The sequence below is a fragment of the Labrus mixtus genome, chromosome 15 (genome assembly GCF_963584025.1).
Source record: "Labrus mixtus chromosome 15, fLabMix1.1, whole genome shotgun sequence".
In the NCBI taxonomy this organism is placed as follows: Eukaryota; Metazoa; Chordata; class Actinopteri; order Labriformes; family Labridae; genus Labrus; species Labrus mixtus.
In genome coordinates, this window is record NC_083626.1 from 7098521 (window position 1) to 7117509 (window position 18989).

General features: G+C 38.6%; 1 protein-coding gene across 3 annotated transcripts in view; it reads left to right on the plus strand.

Annotated features, from left to right (window-relative positions):
• Nucleotides 1-18607, plus strand: part of ptpn11b (protein tyrosine phosphatase non-receptor type 11b) — a 43422-nt gene extending 24815 nt beyond the window's left edge. Inside the window, exons 4-17 of one of the 3 annotated variants that reach the window (XR_009676049.1) lie at nt 1858-2050; nt 2249-2368; nt 2549-2662; nt 4441-4537; nt 4772-4851; nt 5737-5892; nt 6772-6903; nt 7450-7604; nt 8774-8841; nt 9512-9663; nt 10702-10802; nt 10918-11047; nt 14348-14574; nt 14682-18607. Coding sequence is in view for 2 of the 3 variants with exons in the window: in XM_061058551.1 (XP_060914534.1) it covers nt 1858-2050; nt 2249-2368; nt 2549-2662; nt 4441-4537; nt 4772-4851; nt 5737-5892; nt 6772-6903; nt 7450-7604; nt 8774-8841; nt 9512-9663; nt 10702-10802; nt 10918-11005 (1456 nt within the window). In the remaining variant the exon portion in view is untranslated. The remainder of the gene's footprint in view (nt 1-1857; nt 2051-2248; nt 2369-2548; nt 2663-4440; nt 4538-4771; nt 4852-5736; nt 5893-6771; nt 6904-7449; nt 7605-8773; nt 8842-9511; nt 9664-10701; nt 10803-10917; nt 11048-14347; nt 14575-14681) is intronic. The other 2 variants (XM_061058551.1, XM_061058552.1) reach the window with 2 other exon arrangements.
• Nucleotides 18608-18989: the final 382 nt, after the last annotated feature.

The following is an 18989-nucleotide window of genomic DNA, read 5'->3' on the forward strand; positions in this document are numbered from 1 at the left end:
AGCTGTGTTTGGTGTTATCCCTTTCTGAGGGTGTTATGTACAACATCTTTCTACACACACATTCTGTTGTTTATATCTCAGTTTCTGTTTTGGTCTAAGAACAACTTGTGTTCTATGGTTTTGGCTCGTGTGGTTTTTCCATTCTACATATACGTCTCTTGTCAGAGCCTCCTACACGCTCGTCCTCACCACACCAGATAAAAAATAAAAAAACGCACACATGCAGGTTTTTCATGTTATCATCAGCAACTGGGTGCAGCTACGTGAGAGACACTTTAATTCTTGAGTAGGAGTCTGGGCTCACAATGTACAGCTCATATAGATAGACACTATATAAAACCCTATAGTTACACTCTTTGCCTTCTTCCCTTGAGGGAGGATGCATGTTGCCTGTCCTCCTCTTCAGTTTGACAAGTTTCATTCTCAACTCTTGTTACTTGTCTCATTAGTTTTTTGACCTAGAAACAGCATCTAGTAGGAGACTGAGTTTCTTCCTCAACACGACAGTTGTAGAAGGAGGTGACACTATGTGAAAATGTTGCACTTTCAAAAAAGATTTTAAAACAAAAAGTGTCAAAGAACAAGTCCATCCAAACTAAGAATAGTTTTATTTGTCTGGCACAAGGAACGTTTAAAGATTGTTTTCTCAAAATGAAGGCAAAAGATACTTACATTTTGCATGTGCTTGTTCTGTTTTCAAGAAAGACTGCTATATGTTTAGGAAATATATCTTAAAACTGGTAAAGCTTATTCAAAACAATTACATTTGTCCAGATGCAAAGAAAAGGTTTCAGGATGATGTTCTCAGGATGACGCACAATGCCCTTTAGCTTTCCAAAGGTCTTGAAACAAGGCTATGTGTGCATGCGCATTAGTCACATCAAATAACCTGAAGCACGTCATGCTGCCTCTTTTGTGTTGTTTGATGCAAACCAAATCCAACAGTTTTGCCTTTCCCATACAGTAAATGTCTGTCTGATGTCGCAATCAACAGTCACTGACCTGACCACTGTGCATGCAGTCTGTGTGTTCCCTGCTTGTAAGAATGCATAAGCTACATGCGACACTGCTGCTCTGACAGATACACCGACATCACTCTCGAGGCAGACGCTAAATAACAGTGGATTTGCAGCTGATTGTTTACGTTTGGCTGCTACACCTACAGCGTACAGGGTAAAGTGTTGCATGAGTCCCATGCAAGACTGTAGATTAAATGTAACGTTGCTCATCGTTAGAAATGGTGGAGTACTTCTAAGTAACGGAAAGCGGTTAGTTTGATTGTAAAGTTGATTTAGAAATGTGACGCTGCACCTGTTCTCCCTCCACCTTTCCTCCTCCTACTCGGTGTGTATGTGTGAGAGTTGCTGTCAAAGGGCTTGACCCAGTATGTGATGAAAGTAGGAGGGGGTTAGATTTGAAATCAGAACATTTCTTTAAGGCCTAAAAAATATAAAGTATAATTGTTTGATTTAAATTAATTGATGTAAATGAAAAGGCACTGCATTTATATACTTTCCATCTCTTTTTTTTTTAATCGCAATATTTTATGAAGAAATTATGTTGAAGAAATATCACAAGCTCCGTTTTTAGCCTGTTAAGTTTCATGCTAATTGCTGACCTGTCAGCGTTAAATTAATCTGTGAAAGTAATTGAAATAGCAGTAAGAGATTTTGATGTCTTAACCTCCCAATAGGACGAATGATTTTATGACACAACATTGTTTCTCTTTTAACAGATTTTGTGTGACTCATGTTTTTACTTTGCTTTTTGTATTGACCATAGATAAAAAGTTCTGACCCTAAATGTCCAGCACATCACTTTGAGAAAATGTGTCAGTGAATTCTCTTTGGTCTCCAGGTGGTATCACGGGCACCTCTCAGGGAGGGATGCAGAGAAGCTGCTCACAGAGAAAGGCAAAGCCGGTAGCTTCCTAGTGCGGGAGAGCCAGAGTAAACCAGGCGACTTTGTACTTTCAGTTCTCACCAACGAGGAGAAACATGAGAATTTGGACCGAAAGACAAAGGTCACCCACGTTATGATACGCTACCAGGTGAGGTTACACAGGTCAGAACTGGTAAATATAAAGAAGTATATAATGCCTAAATTCATCTTTAAAATTACCTGAGCATACTGTTGAAGCTTCAAGTCAGAATAATTGTATCTTTGGAAACTCATGATTCATTTTATGACTCTTAAGAACTCCTCACACCGGCTATTCCTTTAGTTAAACTGTTTATGTTGTCCCCAGCAGGACGGTAAATACGATGTGGGCGGCGGTGAGAGGTTTGACACTCTGGCTGACCTGGTGGATCATTACAAGAAGAACCCCATGGTGGAGAAAAGTGGCATCGTAGTGCACCTCAAACAGGTATGGAAGAATAGTTTACCCAACAACAAAAAAATCCTAAACATTTTGTGTGCACAACATATGCATAAAGCTATTGATAGTGCTGTAATATGCCAGTTATATTAACAGTATGAAAATGAGAACACCCTCTATAGACATGTTGACTAATCAGATTTTCCTGTCCACACATGACGACCTCAGCCCTTTAACGCCACAAGGATAAATGCAGCCAACATTGAGAATCGGGTACGAGAGCTCAACAAAGTAGCAGACAACTCTGAGAAACCCAAACAAGGATTCTGGGAAGAATTTGAGGTAGGTAGACTGAAAGCTGTCAGAATCATTCCTTTCAAACCTCATTTTTTAATGGCCAGGATAAATCTATATCTATTATTATTTTTATTTTTTTAAAAATCATTTTAAAGGCTCTGTGTTTGATTTTTTTTTATTTACATGTTTACTGAAACATGGTCTAAGTTAAGAGCTGGATACCTTGCACTGTAGGTGTAAAAAATAAATGGAGAAAGTCAACTTTGAGTGCAGTCTTTAGTATTGTGCACTTGGCAATTTAAAATGTATTAAACCAGGAAAACCTTTTTGAGATTAAGAATCTCAGGAGTGTCCTGGTCAAGACAGGCAGCGGCACATTAAACAAGTTACAGATGTAAAACACAGAGTGAATACAAACACAGATCAACATATCCTGAGTCACAGTGCAGAAAGTCATCCGTCAAAGCTTCTACAACCTGACACATCTTCCTCCAACGCCTTTAATCCACTTTTAAAAAGATTTAAAGAGACCATCTCCCCCAGAAACAAATCCTCCAGGCTGCAGGAGCAGCGTACCTGAAACTCCTTTTCCCGGTTTCAAGACGCACGTTGGGGACAGATTACAAGAATGTTTTGTGACTAGAATAATGTTGTAATACTAACTTTGAGAGCTATTTTCAATTTAAAATGAACAAGGGTTTGTTTCATGATTTTTAATATTTGTGTGGCATTACATTTGTAGTTTTTCAGTTAATAATTTGTTATCTTGTCAATCAAATGCATTTATGCTGTCTTAACCTTCGAGCATGAATGTTTGTTGGGATGTATCCTGTGGTATTCACTTATGTCCCTGGCTTTTGTTATTTTCAAGCAGCTGACAGGCCAATAAAGATCAGAAAATTCTATTGTTTCAAAGTATATTAGAGATTAATTATCTGTTCTTTAGTGGCCAAATACACGTTTTCTTAAATGTTTATTTGACTACTGAATCGTAACTTCTGATCTATGACCATTTTGTGAGATTAGGTGAACCTAGCCCACAGTCTTTATAAAGATGACGTCTTCATATTTTACTTACCTGCAAATGCTGCAACTTTTTTGTGATAGAGGGTGACATATTAAAATTAACAACATTAATACTTTATGCTGTGTTCTAGATGAGTTACACAATGTGAGTTATTTGGTTGTAAATTTTGGGAATAGTGCTTTTCAGATCTCAACAGGTCCGTCTGACATTGTATTTATGGCAGAGAATTTATCACAGCCTAAGACGTGTAGATAAGTGCTTTTACTGCTTGACATATTTTATCCAAAAGTGTCACTCTTTTTAGCTGTGGTAGTATTTAAGGAAACGTCACGCTGAAATGCGTCCTCTTAGGTCTACTACCTTACAAATGTATTCCTGTGAAAACACCCCAGGGTGACCCCTAGTGTAATAGAGGCTCATTGCATCATGTTTTAAATTGTGTAAATGCAGAGTATATCCCTGAGGTCTGCATTTTTTTTTCGTACATCCTTGTTTATCATCTTGCAGTGTTTTTATCACCTTTTTGTCGGTGCAATTTTTTGTTCATATCTGCCTCTGTTGGATCAACGAAGACGTGTTAACAATTGTCACTCACACAAGGCAAACAAAAAGGTGTGAGTAAGGGAAGTAGTGCCTCAAAGAGCTTCTAGAGCTGTCTTATATGCAGGGAACTTCAACAGTCAAATCTAAAAGTTTAAACCTGATTATAGCTGATATGAATGCATCATCCCTAGAGAATAATGCCACTCTGTTTTTCCTGTTTGTAACTTCCTGGAACTCTTTTCTCATTTACTAGGTACTTCAGCAGCAGGAGTGCAAACTGCTGTATCCCCGGAAAGAAGGCCAGAAGCCAGAAAACAAGAGTAAAAACAGATACAAGAATATCCTCCCCTGTGAGTCGCACACAGCAACCTGCCATTTCCTGTCTCTCTTTCCTGTGGAAAGAATGACACAAATAGACAACAGACACCACACAGGCTTCAGCAGAGCATATCAACTTTTTCTCCGATAGCTCATAGCAATCAGTTGACATTAAAAAAAAAAAAAAAAAAAAAATCATCATGTGTGATCTCAGGAAACTGTTTCATTGTACATTCATGACTGCTCGACTTTGATCATTTTTTCAGTTGACACGACTCGGGTTGAAATCGTGGAAGCAGATCCAGAAGTTCCTGGTGCAGACTACATCAATGCAAACTACATCCGAGTGAGTGTTCAAAGTTATACAAGGCCACAATAACTAAATGTACTTTAAAAAAGAAGCAGAAATACAAAACATTTAGTCTTTATAGTACAAACTTAACCTTTAGTGGAAGAGAGTGCATGTGGTTAAAGTCTATGGTGAAGCTTTTATCAAACAGTACAAACTGTACACTTAGAATATAAAAACAAAACTTCACACACACTTAACTTGTAATATTTTAATAATTTCTTTATTTTAGTCTTTATTTGAATCTTTAGTAAATTCATTTTAGTTTCGATCTTAAAACAGTGGTTTAGTGTGGACTATGGCACTAGGTATACCTATTTTGTAAAGAAGCCTATCAGCAAAGGATAATGTCCAGTGATATAACCAGATATAGACCTAAGAGAAGTCTTGCTTGTTAAGTTCACAAAAAAATGGGCCGCACGTACATTTTCACATTTACACTGAATTCCTGTTGCTTGACTTCAGTCAGTAAGGATCCAAAGGCAGAAGGCAGTCAAGAGTCTGATTCTTCTCAATAGTAGACCGTAGTATAATGTCATAAGATCATTTTTGATTTGGTATTGTGTGAATAAAAAATAAAGCTGATTGAAGAAATAAAATTAGTCAAAAGTTAAGACAACTTCCCATGATGCCCTTCTCCTGCGGTAAGCCCAAAAAGTCTATTTGAACAATCAGAAGGTTTTAAGTGGGTTTACACAATGTTTAAAAAAACATGAGGATTTCCCCATACACCTGTGTATACAGGGATCTACAACACTGTTTGTATATTGAACTTTATCATCAAGAAACTCAAGTTACATAGTTAGATATTCTTTGTAAATATAAATGCTTAGCCTCTGCGTCCAAATGTTTAATTCAGTGATTAATATCCACTCTCTACAGAGTATGCATGAAGAGGGGCGCCACGTGGAAGAAGGCAAAGTCTTCATTGCCACCCAAGGATGCCTACAGAACACAGTCATCGACTTCTGGAAGATGGTTTATCAGGAGAATACACACGTCATTGTCATGACCACGAAGGAGGTGGAGCGAGGACGGGTGAGCATTTAGCATTAAACATACTTCAAATGAATGGTAGTATAGTTAGACCAGTTTATGATATTGTGATTGCCTCTGATTATCTCTTGAACTATATAATATCATTTCAAAGAAAAAAAGCTTCAATTTCTCTCACCAGCTCTTTTTCCTTCTCCCACTCTAACTCCCGAATGGTTTCTGTACTGTGTCCTTACTGCACTCCTTTGGGTTGCATTCTGTCGATTGCTTGTAATGATGGTAATCTACAAAAGCCCTACATCATAAACATCAAATATTACACATAAACCATTACACTACTTAAGTTGAAATAACCTCCAAGCTCCATTAATGGCCAGGTTTAGCTTTTCAGGAGAAAAGAAAACAAATCACAAGAGGTGGAATGTTTTATAGTCTTAGGATGAGCTAAATCAAATGTGATCTATATAGATCCTTTCATTTACAATTGCAACGCCAGGTGTTGTTTTGTGAACTTTCCAACCCTGATGAGAAGAACTCAGAGGACATGGAAAGTCCTTGAAGTATGAGACACCAAAATGTCTCAATTTAAATGAGTCCTGGTATTAACTCTAACTAATCTCCAATGCTTTAACTGGAAGTCAACATTTTGAAGTTTCAGTTCAAAGACTGTGTTTGATGGCATTAGTTGTTTCTACGAGAGAGAGGCGTGGATATGTGTGGTAGGGATGACGAGGGTGTGGATGAGTGTGTAAGGTGTGGGGGTGGGGAGGGAGACAGCTGACTAGGATAGTATGACAGTTAAGCTGATTGGAAAGCTGCTTGTGATGAGCTGGTTCTTTCGATTGTCCAATACTCACCATCCCCCCCTCCCATCCATTTCCCTTCATCCCTCTCTCTCTCTCTGTTTTTCCTCTCATCTAGAACAAATGTGTCCGTTACTGGCCTGACATCCACGGCACCAAGGAGTTTGGGAAGGTGCTGGTAAGAAATGTGGACGAGAGACCGGCTCAGGATTACATCCTGAGGAAGCTGGAGGTGACCCGTCTGGACCGGGTAGGGAAAGCTGTGTCCTCTATGAGATCTGACCCACTGACTTGGGATCAGATTATCTAACCCCATTACACAGACCCACACACACACACTCGTACTGCACGTGTGTAAGCTTATGAGAGGCTGACTGTGTGGCTCTCAGTAATACTAGAAGCAGATTGTAAAAAAAACCAAAAAAACACATCATGACTTTTGAGATTTCTGCAACAAAACTAATCATAAATAATAAGAAGTTAAAGAGTTTGAAATAAAAAATAAATAAACTCTTTGCTGTGGCTCGTGTATAAACAGACTACTGTGATCAAAGTATCGATGCTCACTAATTAAACCGAACTAAAAAAGCTAGATGTGAAATGGTATGTTACGTTAAATATAAGTCCTTGAGTATGATTGTTTATTTTGGCCCTCATTTTTCACATTGGGCTCTTGTCTTTTAATGACCACTCTAGAAAAAAAGATGCATCAACATTATTCATTTTAAGTATAAAAATGCTTTTAAAACAGATAAAGGTTTACAATTATCTTCCTCTTGCTGTCATTTTCCTGCAGAGGGAGCCTCTGAGGTACATCTGGCATTATCAGTACCTGAGCTGGCCGGACCACGGTGTACCAAATGAACCGGGAGGGGTCCTTTGGTTCCTGGAGGAAGTGAACCGCACTCAGAGTAGCATTCCAGACACCGGACCGATCGTTGTCCACTGCAGGTATAAGCTGTTCAACAAGATGAAGATGTAATCTGTCTTTATGGTCAATGTAGGGAGGCGGAGGTCAGGTAAGAATAAGTGATGAGTTCTACATCAGAAGATAACAGATTCTGAATGAAGACATATAAATACTCTGGTGAAGACAATTTCAGTGTGTTAGTTGGCCACTTTTAAGAGGCAGAATAGGATGCAAATATGAGAGAATAATGTGATAATGTTACTTTAAAATTCAGTCTCCCACAGGTTCAGAATCAGAGATATGTTCATACACCCTTTCCATCATTACTTTTCTAGTTTGGCTTAACTCCTGTATCACTCACTGCTCCATGTTCACTTCCCCATGAGATGAAAAAGCTTTTGACATCAGAAACCAAATTAAAAGTTATGAAAATGGCCACTTGAGTGCGCTATAATTAAATGTGTGCCCTATGGTTCAGCTGTCCCTTTCAAAGACCAGGTAATAGTTAATATAAAACATATACATGCCCATGTTTGCACTTCCATGTTACTACTTTTAGCTGTATTCAGTTTTAGATGAACTTCTTATTTTGCCAATGAACTATTACTCTACACGCTTTATCTACTCTGATGTGTTTTATGTACAAAGCAGCCAGTGTCAGCACGGCCACTTATGAAGCAGAACACTCTACACTCATTTTAATAAGACAAAGAAATGTATTTCATTAAAATGGGTTTTATAGCAGGGAAAAATAACATGGTGTGTTGTATAGATGCATTTGTCTAATGTTAGACAGGAGATAGCCTTCAAACACATCCATAAAGAGAAGATCATTTTGTTTATATATAATTTGTCCGTTTGTTTTGCTTCCTGTATTTGACCATGCAGGGCCACCCCCACATGTTCTATAAACATGAGGACTGACTGAGAGAGCACATCTGACTCACTTTACCGATCAGATGGCTGCTGATAAAATAAGGCTACTTTTGGGGGAAATAACAGACCTTTGAGATCTTACACCATTGTAAAAATGACACAACAAAGAACTGAAGCTCAAGTCTCTAATTCACAAGCAGAGATTTGAGATGTCTTGTGAGGGTTATGAAAACTTAAAGCCCTTTTTTATGACTCACTTGATAGGATCAAATCTATTTAATTGAACACATTCATGTTATTGTAAGCACTCATTTTCTCTCTGTTGTTTCTGCAGTGCAGGCATCGGCAGGACAGGCACCATTATCGTCGTCGACATCCTTATTGACGTCATTAACCGTCAAGGTGGGAGATCAAGATATGAAACTAGCTATGTTTACATGGACACAAGTTATCAAAGTAAAAAAGTCTGAATACAAATACTTCATATAAACAAGTCAATCTGAAGAGACTGATCCAATCCGGCTCATTCGGAAAGAAACGTCAGTCCAAGCTACACAGGTGGTTTATACTTACACCACGAGCGGAGTCAACTTACACAGCAACTCTGGTGTGCTTACCAGAAACTTGACTGTAAATATTAATAAAGGAACACACTCACAGCAGGGCTTGAGTTCTGCTTGAAATTGAAATCTAACTCTGAAAAAAACTTGAGTGAAACCATTGACAGAAACACGTACCTGATGCATCAAATAACAGGGATCAATTCCGTTAGAAAAAAAAAGTTAGAGCACATTTTTATTTAATGTTAACAGGAAGGAGACGCTTATTTTGCTGCTATATATTAGTGGATTAGACCGACAGGACGACTCTGCTCATGTCGAAATGGTTTCACATCATCGTATCACTTTATTCAGCGTCCATGTAAACAGTGAAGTTAGAATCCCAAATCGGACTGATTTTAATCGAATTGATGCAAACATAGATTTTGATACACTGGACCTTTCTCTAATAAAGTTATTATTCTGCATCTCGGCTAATTCCCTTGTTTTGTGTGCACATGTGTGTTCTCTAGGTTTAGATTGTGACATAGACATCCCTAAGACCATCCAGAGAGTGCGGCAGCAGAGGTCGGGCATGGTGCAGACGGAGGCTCAGTATAAGTTCATCTACATGGCCGTGCAGCAGTACATAGACACCGCCCAGAAGAGACTGGAGGAGGAGCAGGTACTTTATATTAACAAGAGTCAAAGTTACTAACGATTCCTAAAATGCTCCATCAAATGACTTTGACACGGACTTGAAGGCTTGAGTATAATTATGTAACACGTTTGAGCTTACAGCCTAGAGGCAGTGTGTGGTGAGTAATGTAATGGCAGCCAGTGTAGTGAGGAAAATAACGACATGACAACTATCTTAGCTATTTAACTACTTCTCAGATAGACAACCTACTGTCAGAACGTCCCAACTGTCTCTCTGTCTCTGGTGAATGTGTCATTGTATGTAGAGAGTCAGATGTCTGCAGAGATCTGGCTCACTGCTGCTATGAAGCCAAATAAACACTGTTTGGTGAGATTCATTCAAATAATTGGGTTGAAAGGATGCTGTAATAAGTTGCTTATGTGGCCGATGATTAAAGACTCTGAATTAATTCTTCCACATTGTGTCCCCGAGAAGAGTCAAGCAACCTTTTATTTTTAACAGTTCGGTTCAACCATTTCTGATGCAAGCTCAGGAAATGAGGAGAATCTCTACAATGATGGGCATTTTCAACAAAGCATCTCATGAGTTTCTTAGTAAAGTTAAAAAGCACAAGAGGGGCAAGTCTTGTAATTCATGTTACAGAATACAGGAAAAATCTAATCACGTCTTTGCATTGACAATGCATGACTATGCACCACAAAAATAATAAGCTCCTTGGCTGTTCTTGTGAACACAACCTAAATTTCTGAAATGCTATCTTTTTATTTTTTTTATTTAGTTTTGGGGCTTTTTATGCCTTTATTGTAGAGATAGGACAGTGGATAGAGTTGGAAATCAGGGGGAGAGAGGTGAGGGAATGACATGCGGGAAAGGAACCACAGCTCGGATTCAAACCCGGGCTTGGAGGACTATAGCCTCTCGGTTACCGGCACCCCTTAACTGCTATCTTAATTCTGAATATGGAGGCCATCTGGGTCTAGTTGAATTCACTGTAGGTCTTAAACACAGTGTATTTTGTTATGGCCAATAAAAAATGTTTTATATTATGTTGTGTCTTTGCAGAGGAGTAAGCTGCAGGAAAGAGAATATTCCAATATCAAATATCCCCAGATGACCAACTCTAGGTCCAAATCAAACATGACATCATCACGCTCTTCTTCTATGTGAGTATAACAGGATAATACAGTGGCATTACTTTTAGATATGTAAACAAAAAAGTATAACAGAAAAAGTCAAGTTGTGAAAGATTTTCTCTTTGTGTTTTTCTGTTTTTTTCAGGATGACAAATGATGATTCGTCAAGTGTGTACGAGAACATTAACTTTAAAAGCCCTCAGTCGTCTTTTAGCAGCAACACCAGGAGGTAAAACGATCACCGTGGACCTCCACGTCTGTCTGCCTGCCTCTCAGTGAGTACTTCATGAATCCTATTCAACCTTTGTTGTTTTGCTATTCACCTCATGGTGTGGAAAAAACCACCAGGCCCTTTAGTAAGAATTAGCTGAACATTTTCTTTCTCCTGCTAATTTGGAGAACTCTTCCAAACATGCTGGGTCATGCTTAATAATCGTTTTCTTCATGACAGTGGAGGAGAAGAAGAGTGTTGTTGTTGTTGTTGCTTTTGCATGATGAATGTAGTTTTTTTTTTTTTTGAAAATACAAAACACAAAATCTTAAAAAATCACATTCTTGCATGTTTGAGGAATCGTTTGGCTTCTCTTTGGAGCTTGACACATTTTTCAGAACTTATTAAAACTTTTACTCTGACACAAGAAAAATGTACCAGTAAATGTCTGCCAGTGAGTCAAATTCATTTTGTATGGCTATTGTTCTCTTTTTGTACTTTAAATTATAAGGTACCAGGAGAGAGCCGAGAAGCCCTTAAAGCAACAAAAGATTCAATTTAAGTTCAAATTATAATCAAGCTCAATCCTCGCAGGCAGTTACTTTTCTTTCTTCTCTTTCATAGTGATTAATAAAGCAGACAGGGAACCCGGCAGCAGTGTTTAAGAGAGTGTTAGCTTTGCTTTGGGGTCATCAGCGCAGGACTCCAGGAAAATTCATGTAAAATACCCAGTAAATGAAAGTATCAGGGCATTCTGTGAGCAGTTCTTTCTTGTTCAAGAGAAATTCAAATTATAGGTTTTACAAATATAGATCAGAGTTTGTCTTTATGCCTTTCATGTTAGAACTCTCTACTTATTATTAATGCATTTGAACATCCAATGCCTTATTCAGTGGGGACTTTGACCTGGGATATCTTCTTTGAGCTCTTTTCAAATATTGAAGTTACAATAGTTCATAATTCAGAGTTCCATTTTCCCAGTAATGAGGTCGTAAGTCAAGTCAGGATAAAATGTTTGTTGAGTCTTAGATAATGAGTCTTTCATATGTGACTATGGCTGCTATCTCGGAGCTTCTGAGTAGAATATGTTTGTTTCATAAAGTTGTTCTATCCGCGGCCATACCGGGACATAAACGATGCAAATATAAAGTACACCGTGGTATGAATTGCTTCCCAAATGAATTGCTCCGGTACCATGAGCTTTAAAAGGAATCATACACTTTAGTGACTGATGTACATCTCTGTTAGAAAGATTTACTCAGCTTGGAGTGTTGTCATGTATTTCACAAGCTCTTGTGCAGAGCAATACTTAGAAATCATCCTCAACAATGTTAGCTTAAAGCAGATGTATACGTTTGGTTTTTATTGTTTTTTTAATTAAAAATAGAAGTTTCCTTATTTCTTTACAAATATCTTGTATAACCAAAGATGTGTTCTGTCTGTAGCATCCCTCCCTAAAGATGGTTGGACTTTTGAACTGAAGATTTTATGGTTTAAATCAAAGCACAGAAACCTAGTAAACAAATAAACTCCCATAGGAGCGTAATGCTTCTTAAGTGGGTAGCTTTGGGTCAAACACTTTCACTTATTACTTTCATTTTTTTTATCTGTAGCATGTTAGTTTTTTTGCTTAGTTAAGACACGGTCACAACTGGGGTTGCGGTGGACTGGCGGTTATGTTGCGCGCCCAATGTACGGAGACTGTAGTCCTCGTTGCATCAGCTGTGGGTTTGAATCCGACCTTGGTCCTTTGCTGCACGTCATCCCCAATGCTCTCTCCTCCCAACATTTCTGGTCTCTCTTTAGCTGTCCTATCCAATAAAGGCTTAAATGGCAAAAAATAAACAAGGAAAACATTCCAACTTTTGTTAAACCGGAAGTTCCTTTTTTCCTCTTTCAAAATAAAAGCTAGTCTTCATCCAAACAGGAAGTAATGTAGCCTTAGCTTTATCCAGTACAAAATAAAATAAAGGCATAATAAACAACCGCTTCTTGAGAACTTTTCTTAGCTGAATATTTAACCTTCACTAATCGTTTTGATTCACTCCTCTCTGAATCTAAAGAACCCAAAATTGACACAGTCATCATCACGTTCTGTTTGGACTAATTTAACTCACTCTACTCATCCGTGTGCAAACATAACCTTTCCAGGCTTCAGTTAATTTAAAATGCTGCAGCAGGACCCCTCAATTATACTGACAAAAGAGTAAACATAACCCCAATTTAACCATCATGACACTAACCAGGCACTCATTTGAGAGTCAATTTTGGTGTTTTAGTCATCACATTTAAGGCACTGATGTGACTGGATAGAGTCACATCAGTGATCCTCCAAATGGTTTCTTTTAGAAATTCATATATGTAGATTGAAACCGGGTGGCAAGCAGGCCTTCATCTATCAGGGCGCCATCACTCCTGAAAGACTTTCTGATGGCTAACCTCCTTTTTATCCTTTTTATCATCTCATTTAAAAAAGCACATTAATGTCCTTTTACCTAACAAATGACAGACTGGGTCGGTCTAATGATGCTTTTGTTCAGTCTTCTATATTAATATATATATATAACAATTGTTCAGTTTGACCTTTGACCCTTTTTAGTCTATTATCCTGGATTCTACTGTTGTTAAGTAATATAGTAACTATGTTTTCAACCTTTTATAGACATAAAGTGTGTTGAGTGTTTTATGAGTACATATCAATGAAGAAATGATTGATTATGATTGTACCCACACAAATTTAAATACATATACATTAAAACAGTGTTGTGTCTGAACGCGCTAAATGATGTGGTTTATTTAATGCGGTCATATTTTCGGTGAACTGAACGTTTAATTTTCAACTCATGAACGATATTTGAGCGTAGTTCTCTCTGGAGACGGTGAACGACGGCTCACACTCCAACGGGTATGTGCCGAAGTCTGACAAACAACATGAAGCCGACATGATAAACATCTGAAGAATAAAGTCCATTGCATGAAATGAAAATGGAAACACTACTGGTATATTTGTCGAAGTAACAGCCTGATGTGTTTTTTTCCGTGTTGAGAATATCCTTGCACTTTCACGCAATGTTTTTATTCTGAATTATGGTCCAGGGCAGTTTAGTTTAATGAATAAAGACACTTTACAAAGCTATGTAGCTCTTTTCTCGGGTCTGTCTTTGAAAAAACGGATTCAAAAATCACCGTGACTAGAAATGAAATGTATAAAGGCAACTATGAACATGCACTACTTCATTCTTAAATTGTGTTAACGGAAGTTTGATCTAGCTCATTTTTTTTCGCACAACACCGCAGTAAAGTATCTTGATTTCTGACTGTAACAGCTGGGTCTGCACCGTGTCTCATGTCTACATTCCTGTAGACATACATTTCCTGTCAGGTAGAGTGTCCATCCATCCATTATCTTTACCGCTTTACCTGTTCGGGGTCCTGGGGGGCTGGAGCCGATCCTAGCTATCACTGGGCGAGAGGCGGGGTTCACCCTGGAGTCTTTGCCAGTCCATCACAGGGCTGACAAATAGAGACAGACAATCATCCACACTCACATCCACACACCTACAGGCAGTTTAGAGTCACCACTTAATTTAGGTAGAGTGTATGTTGAGTTATTCTTGTTTTTAGTTCAATATCATCAATCACATCAGTTCTTCAGGCCCATGATTCCAGCCACTGACTCTTGTTTGTGTTTGCTTCAGTTTCAGCGGGAGTGTCGCTTAGTCAGCGCCTGAGAATCCTTCGGGACAGAGGGGAGTGCGTTACTCTGACTACACCCCCATGTCTGCGGACCCTGCCGGGGCTGAATACTGTGAGCTGACCCCACTCCTGCTGCTGCCGTCCTGCTGGACCTCTTTGTCCGGAGTAAGCCTTACCCTCCGTAGAGAGGAGGACTCTACAGCATAATGCTCTCACTCAGGACCCTTTTTGTCCCCGTTCTTTCTCACCCACCTTCTTTTTGACCAGAACAAGTGCCTTGCTACAGGATGTGTCTGTAATCCAGCCTCCCAAAAAAACCTGCTGTTGCATCTCTGCTGCTTTCCCAACCCTGGAAACCTAAGTTGACGTGAGAAGCTTTTTTCCTCAGTTGGACAGAGATTAAGAATGGAGTCTGTCCCCACCTGAACTGAGCAGACCTGTACCGGACCCAAGAAAGGTCAAAACTAAGCTGTTTGTCCACAGAAATCCTTTTGTTTTCCATCCTTCTGTCTCTGTTTTTGCGGGTTTGTCATTTGAACTTGAACCCGAGACCTGTTTTTGCTGCATTTTGTCTCTCCAGCTGTGGTGGTTATTAATGTGGCTGCTGATTGATGGCAGGAGCGCTTATGTAATGGGGGCATATGAGGCACAAGCAAGTCCTTCGTTCTGTTAAAAAAAACAGGTTAACATTAATTTTGTGTTTAAAAGCGGTTCCACTTTGAGTCTCAACTCATTCTTGAACAATTATTTTATTCTTTTTCCCAAACTATGTCTTTTTAAATCAGCCTGTTTGATTTTGTTTGTTGGTGTTTTTGTTGATACGTTTGGTGTCAGGGTTGTGTAACATATGAGACTTATTTTAATATATATATATATATATATATATATATATATACAGGAGTTATATATTTATAGAGCAACACTTGGTGAAATATCATGTTTAAGCACAATTGTTCAGGCAGCAACCCCACCCTTTATTTTGATTTACCAGCTGGTGGTAATGGTTTATTGAAGTCCACATTTGACAGGAAACAGGTTGCGAGGATTCCTAAATGGATGGTTGGAGTGGAAGTTGTTTGACTGGCTGTCTTAGTAATCAGCCGGTCTGAAGCAGTTCAACATCTGTTTGACGACATGGTCACAAGGAGACGAGGGAAGGGGGGGCGATTACAGTCGGCCAGATGGCCATCTGCCTGAGATTGAAGAATAGATTTGTCTCCAAAAAGTAATTTAGAAGATGGCCGTAATCCAGGCTTGATGATCGCGGGGCGAGTAAGCCGGTGTCATTGACGTGATAAGGAAGACAGTGGAGGCGTGGAGCACTGAGCCCTCTGCACTGTCTGGCAGATTGTGTGCTATTTTTAGCCTCCAGAATAAAATATAGATCCTCAAATACTAGCGCGGCTGCAATCGTGATGTCCAACGTGTAAAATGCAATAATGAATGGAAGTCTCACATGGTAGAATGATGTCATAACACAGTGTCTTGCCTACGTATTTACTCACTTTTTTAAGATTATTTTTGTGGCGTTTGCCTTTATTGATAGGACAGCTTGAAAAGAGGCAGGAAATGTCGTCCCAGGCCGGGAGTCGAAGAAGCGAAGAAGTGTGTTGAGGGCTTTGCCTCTGTACATGGGGCGTCTGCTACCATTTGAGCTAAACCAGCACCCAGTTTTCTCCAACTTTCACACATTTGGTCCCATTTCAGTTGACAATAAGAACGTTTTTAGCAGGGTTGTGTGGAATTTATCAACTAGAAATGTCCACAATTTTAAAATTTGGGGTTTTATTTCACAGTTTAAAAAAATATTTACAACCAGCAATGATCAACTGTTTAGCTATGAAATCAGCGTGAGTCAGTTGTGTTCATGTGAATGCCTACATCAAACAAACATGTCTGCATTTAAGACTGCTTTTATTTGTTAATCAAACATAAAAAGCAGAAATAGATGTACTCGGGAGAAAGTTTGTGAGACAGTAAAATATTGAGAAGTCCAGTGGGGGCTCAGGTCACTGTCAGTGTGTTCAGTCTACCTTTTTGAAGGTGTACTGTAAATACAAAACTTAAGTGAGCAGCACTGGTTCGTGTTTTTTTTGCTCTGTCCATTCCTTTCTCTCTAAAAAATACAAATATGCGACAATCTATGTCAAGGACAGTCACAGGCTCGGATCACCTTGTTTTTCTGCAGCTGCAACTTGAGATTGTCAAGAAATATGTTTTCTCAGTCATTGCTCCAAAATAAACTGTATTAAGATACTTTTGACCTTGTGGGTGATATCAGAATAAAGTAACAGTGTAGCCTGCATCAGTATAATTTTCATTTCTGAAAACAGAGAGCTGCCATTTAAAGGCTAAAAGAGCACATTTTTTTAAGGCCCAGGCTCATAAGTTGAAGCTCTGAAGGTTAAAGCTAACAAACACAACCTTTCAGTGCTTCAGTTAATTAAAAAAATAGAACCTGCTGCAGGACTTTTCACTATTTCTAAAAGACTAAACATGACCCCAATTTTAGTCGCATCAGGCTCAACTTATTGAGAGTTTTCCCGGTAGAGGATCCTTTTTTTTTCTTCTGCCATTGTATATAAATGTTTGATTCTCCAAGTGGCTTTGATATCCCGTGTTGCTGAAGGCCTGTCAGAAATATGCCGCCCCACTTGATGAGTTTCTGAGGTTGAATTTGAACAATGAAGATGTTTGAAACCCTCCAGATCATCCTTTTGTTCTTCACCTGTACTTCAATTCTGATCTGTCCCTTGACTGACTTTTGTGTCGATGATTTTTGAATTTTTATTATCTTGTACTTTGCCTCTGTTGGTCATATTTTTTATGATATGGTGAAAAAAAATGCCAATACTTGAAAGTGTGAAACTGCTGAATCTTTGGCCTCAGGCTGCGTGTGGATGAAGTCCGTCGACTGTGGAAGTGTTTTGAGTAGTGCACTAGATTTTCAGCCATCAGTGTTTCATTTCTTTTCTTTATATTTTGTCGATGTTTCATTTTGCTGAGATGTTTCAAATTGTGTTTTAAGATTAATTATTTCAACCACACTTGCATTTTATATGTGTCTGAAATGTTATTATTATTATTTTATTATTTTGATTGGTGTAATTTCACCGTGGTTTAGTCTGGCTCTGAGGTGAACCAGTGTACACGGAGCTATGCAGAAGTAACACAATATTTCTCTCTGCTGAACCTCTCACATGTACTTGAACATGATATTGATGTTTCTTTTTTTTTTTTTTTTGTCCCTGTGTCGGTCACAGTATGCCTGAAGTGTGTTGTGGTATCCTGAGTGTTGTTCCTCTGGCTCTGCCCAGACGCCTTCTTGCTGTACAGGCTACAAACGCTGATGTAACGAGCTGCGAGAAATGGCATCCAAATGGTTTTATTATCATATAGTTGAATAAAAATCTATGATGGCACTATGGAAAAAAACACCTGTGAACCATGCTCGTTTCTTTTTGCCAGTGAACATGGAGAAGATTTTCTATTTGGAGGAAGGAAATGGAAACTGTGCTCCAAAATGAAACAACAAAAGACATCAGTGTAACAAGACAGTTTCGGACTCTTTCAGGGTCAGTCCTTGTTCTTGAATAATAGGAAAACACAGGACAGTGTTGCTGTCAGTAGCTCTTTATCTCTCTGTTAATCTTTTCCCCCTCTGGTTTAACTCTTTAAACGTAAATATCTCTGCAATATAACACACGTTTAGTTTAATTGGAAAAAGCATAATCATGAACTTTAAAAGAAATGGCAATGTATTTCCTTCCTGCAGTAGCCTGAGGAGTTGTTCTGTAAAACTTAAAATAAAGACGGAGAAGATTGGAAGAGTGGTGAGTTTGAAATAAGGGCTGATATAACCGTCATTTTAAGCGTTTGAACACAGGAGCTGCAAAAATATACAAATCAAGTGTTTTATGTAGCTGGCGTCCACAAGGAAAATCATCTGTTTATTCTACTTTATTGGAGAGAAGGAACAACAGGTTTCTTTTTATGAAGGTGTGTTGTTCAAAAGCTCCGGAGCAAAGTGGCATTAAATCACAAGAAGCTTTTATTCAATTTGTCTACATACAATGTTTATTCTTCTTATGATTTATTCTTATCTGGATTTGCTTTTAAAAAAATAATAATGTGTGTTTCAAGCCTTTTATCCTGCATCAATCGGTTACCCATGTTTACTGGTGGTGCTTCAGGAAGTCACACTTTTATTACGGCTGCTCCTAAGTGATACATTTTAACATACATTTAAGCGTCTTATCAAACATGTGTCAGAGGTGAGCACCTCGGAAAACCCCCACAGCCTCACTTTT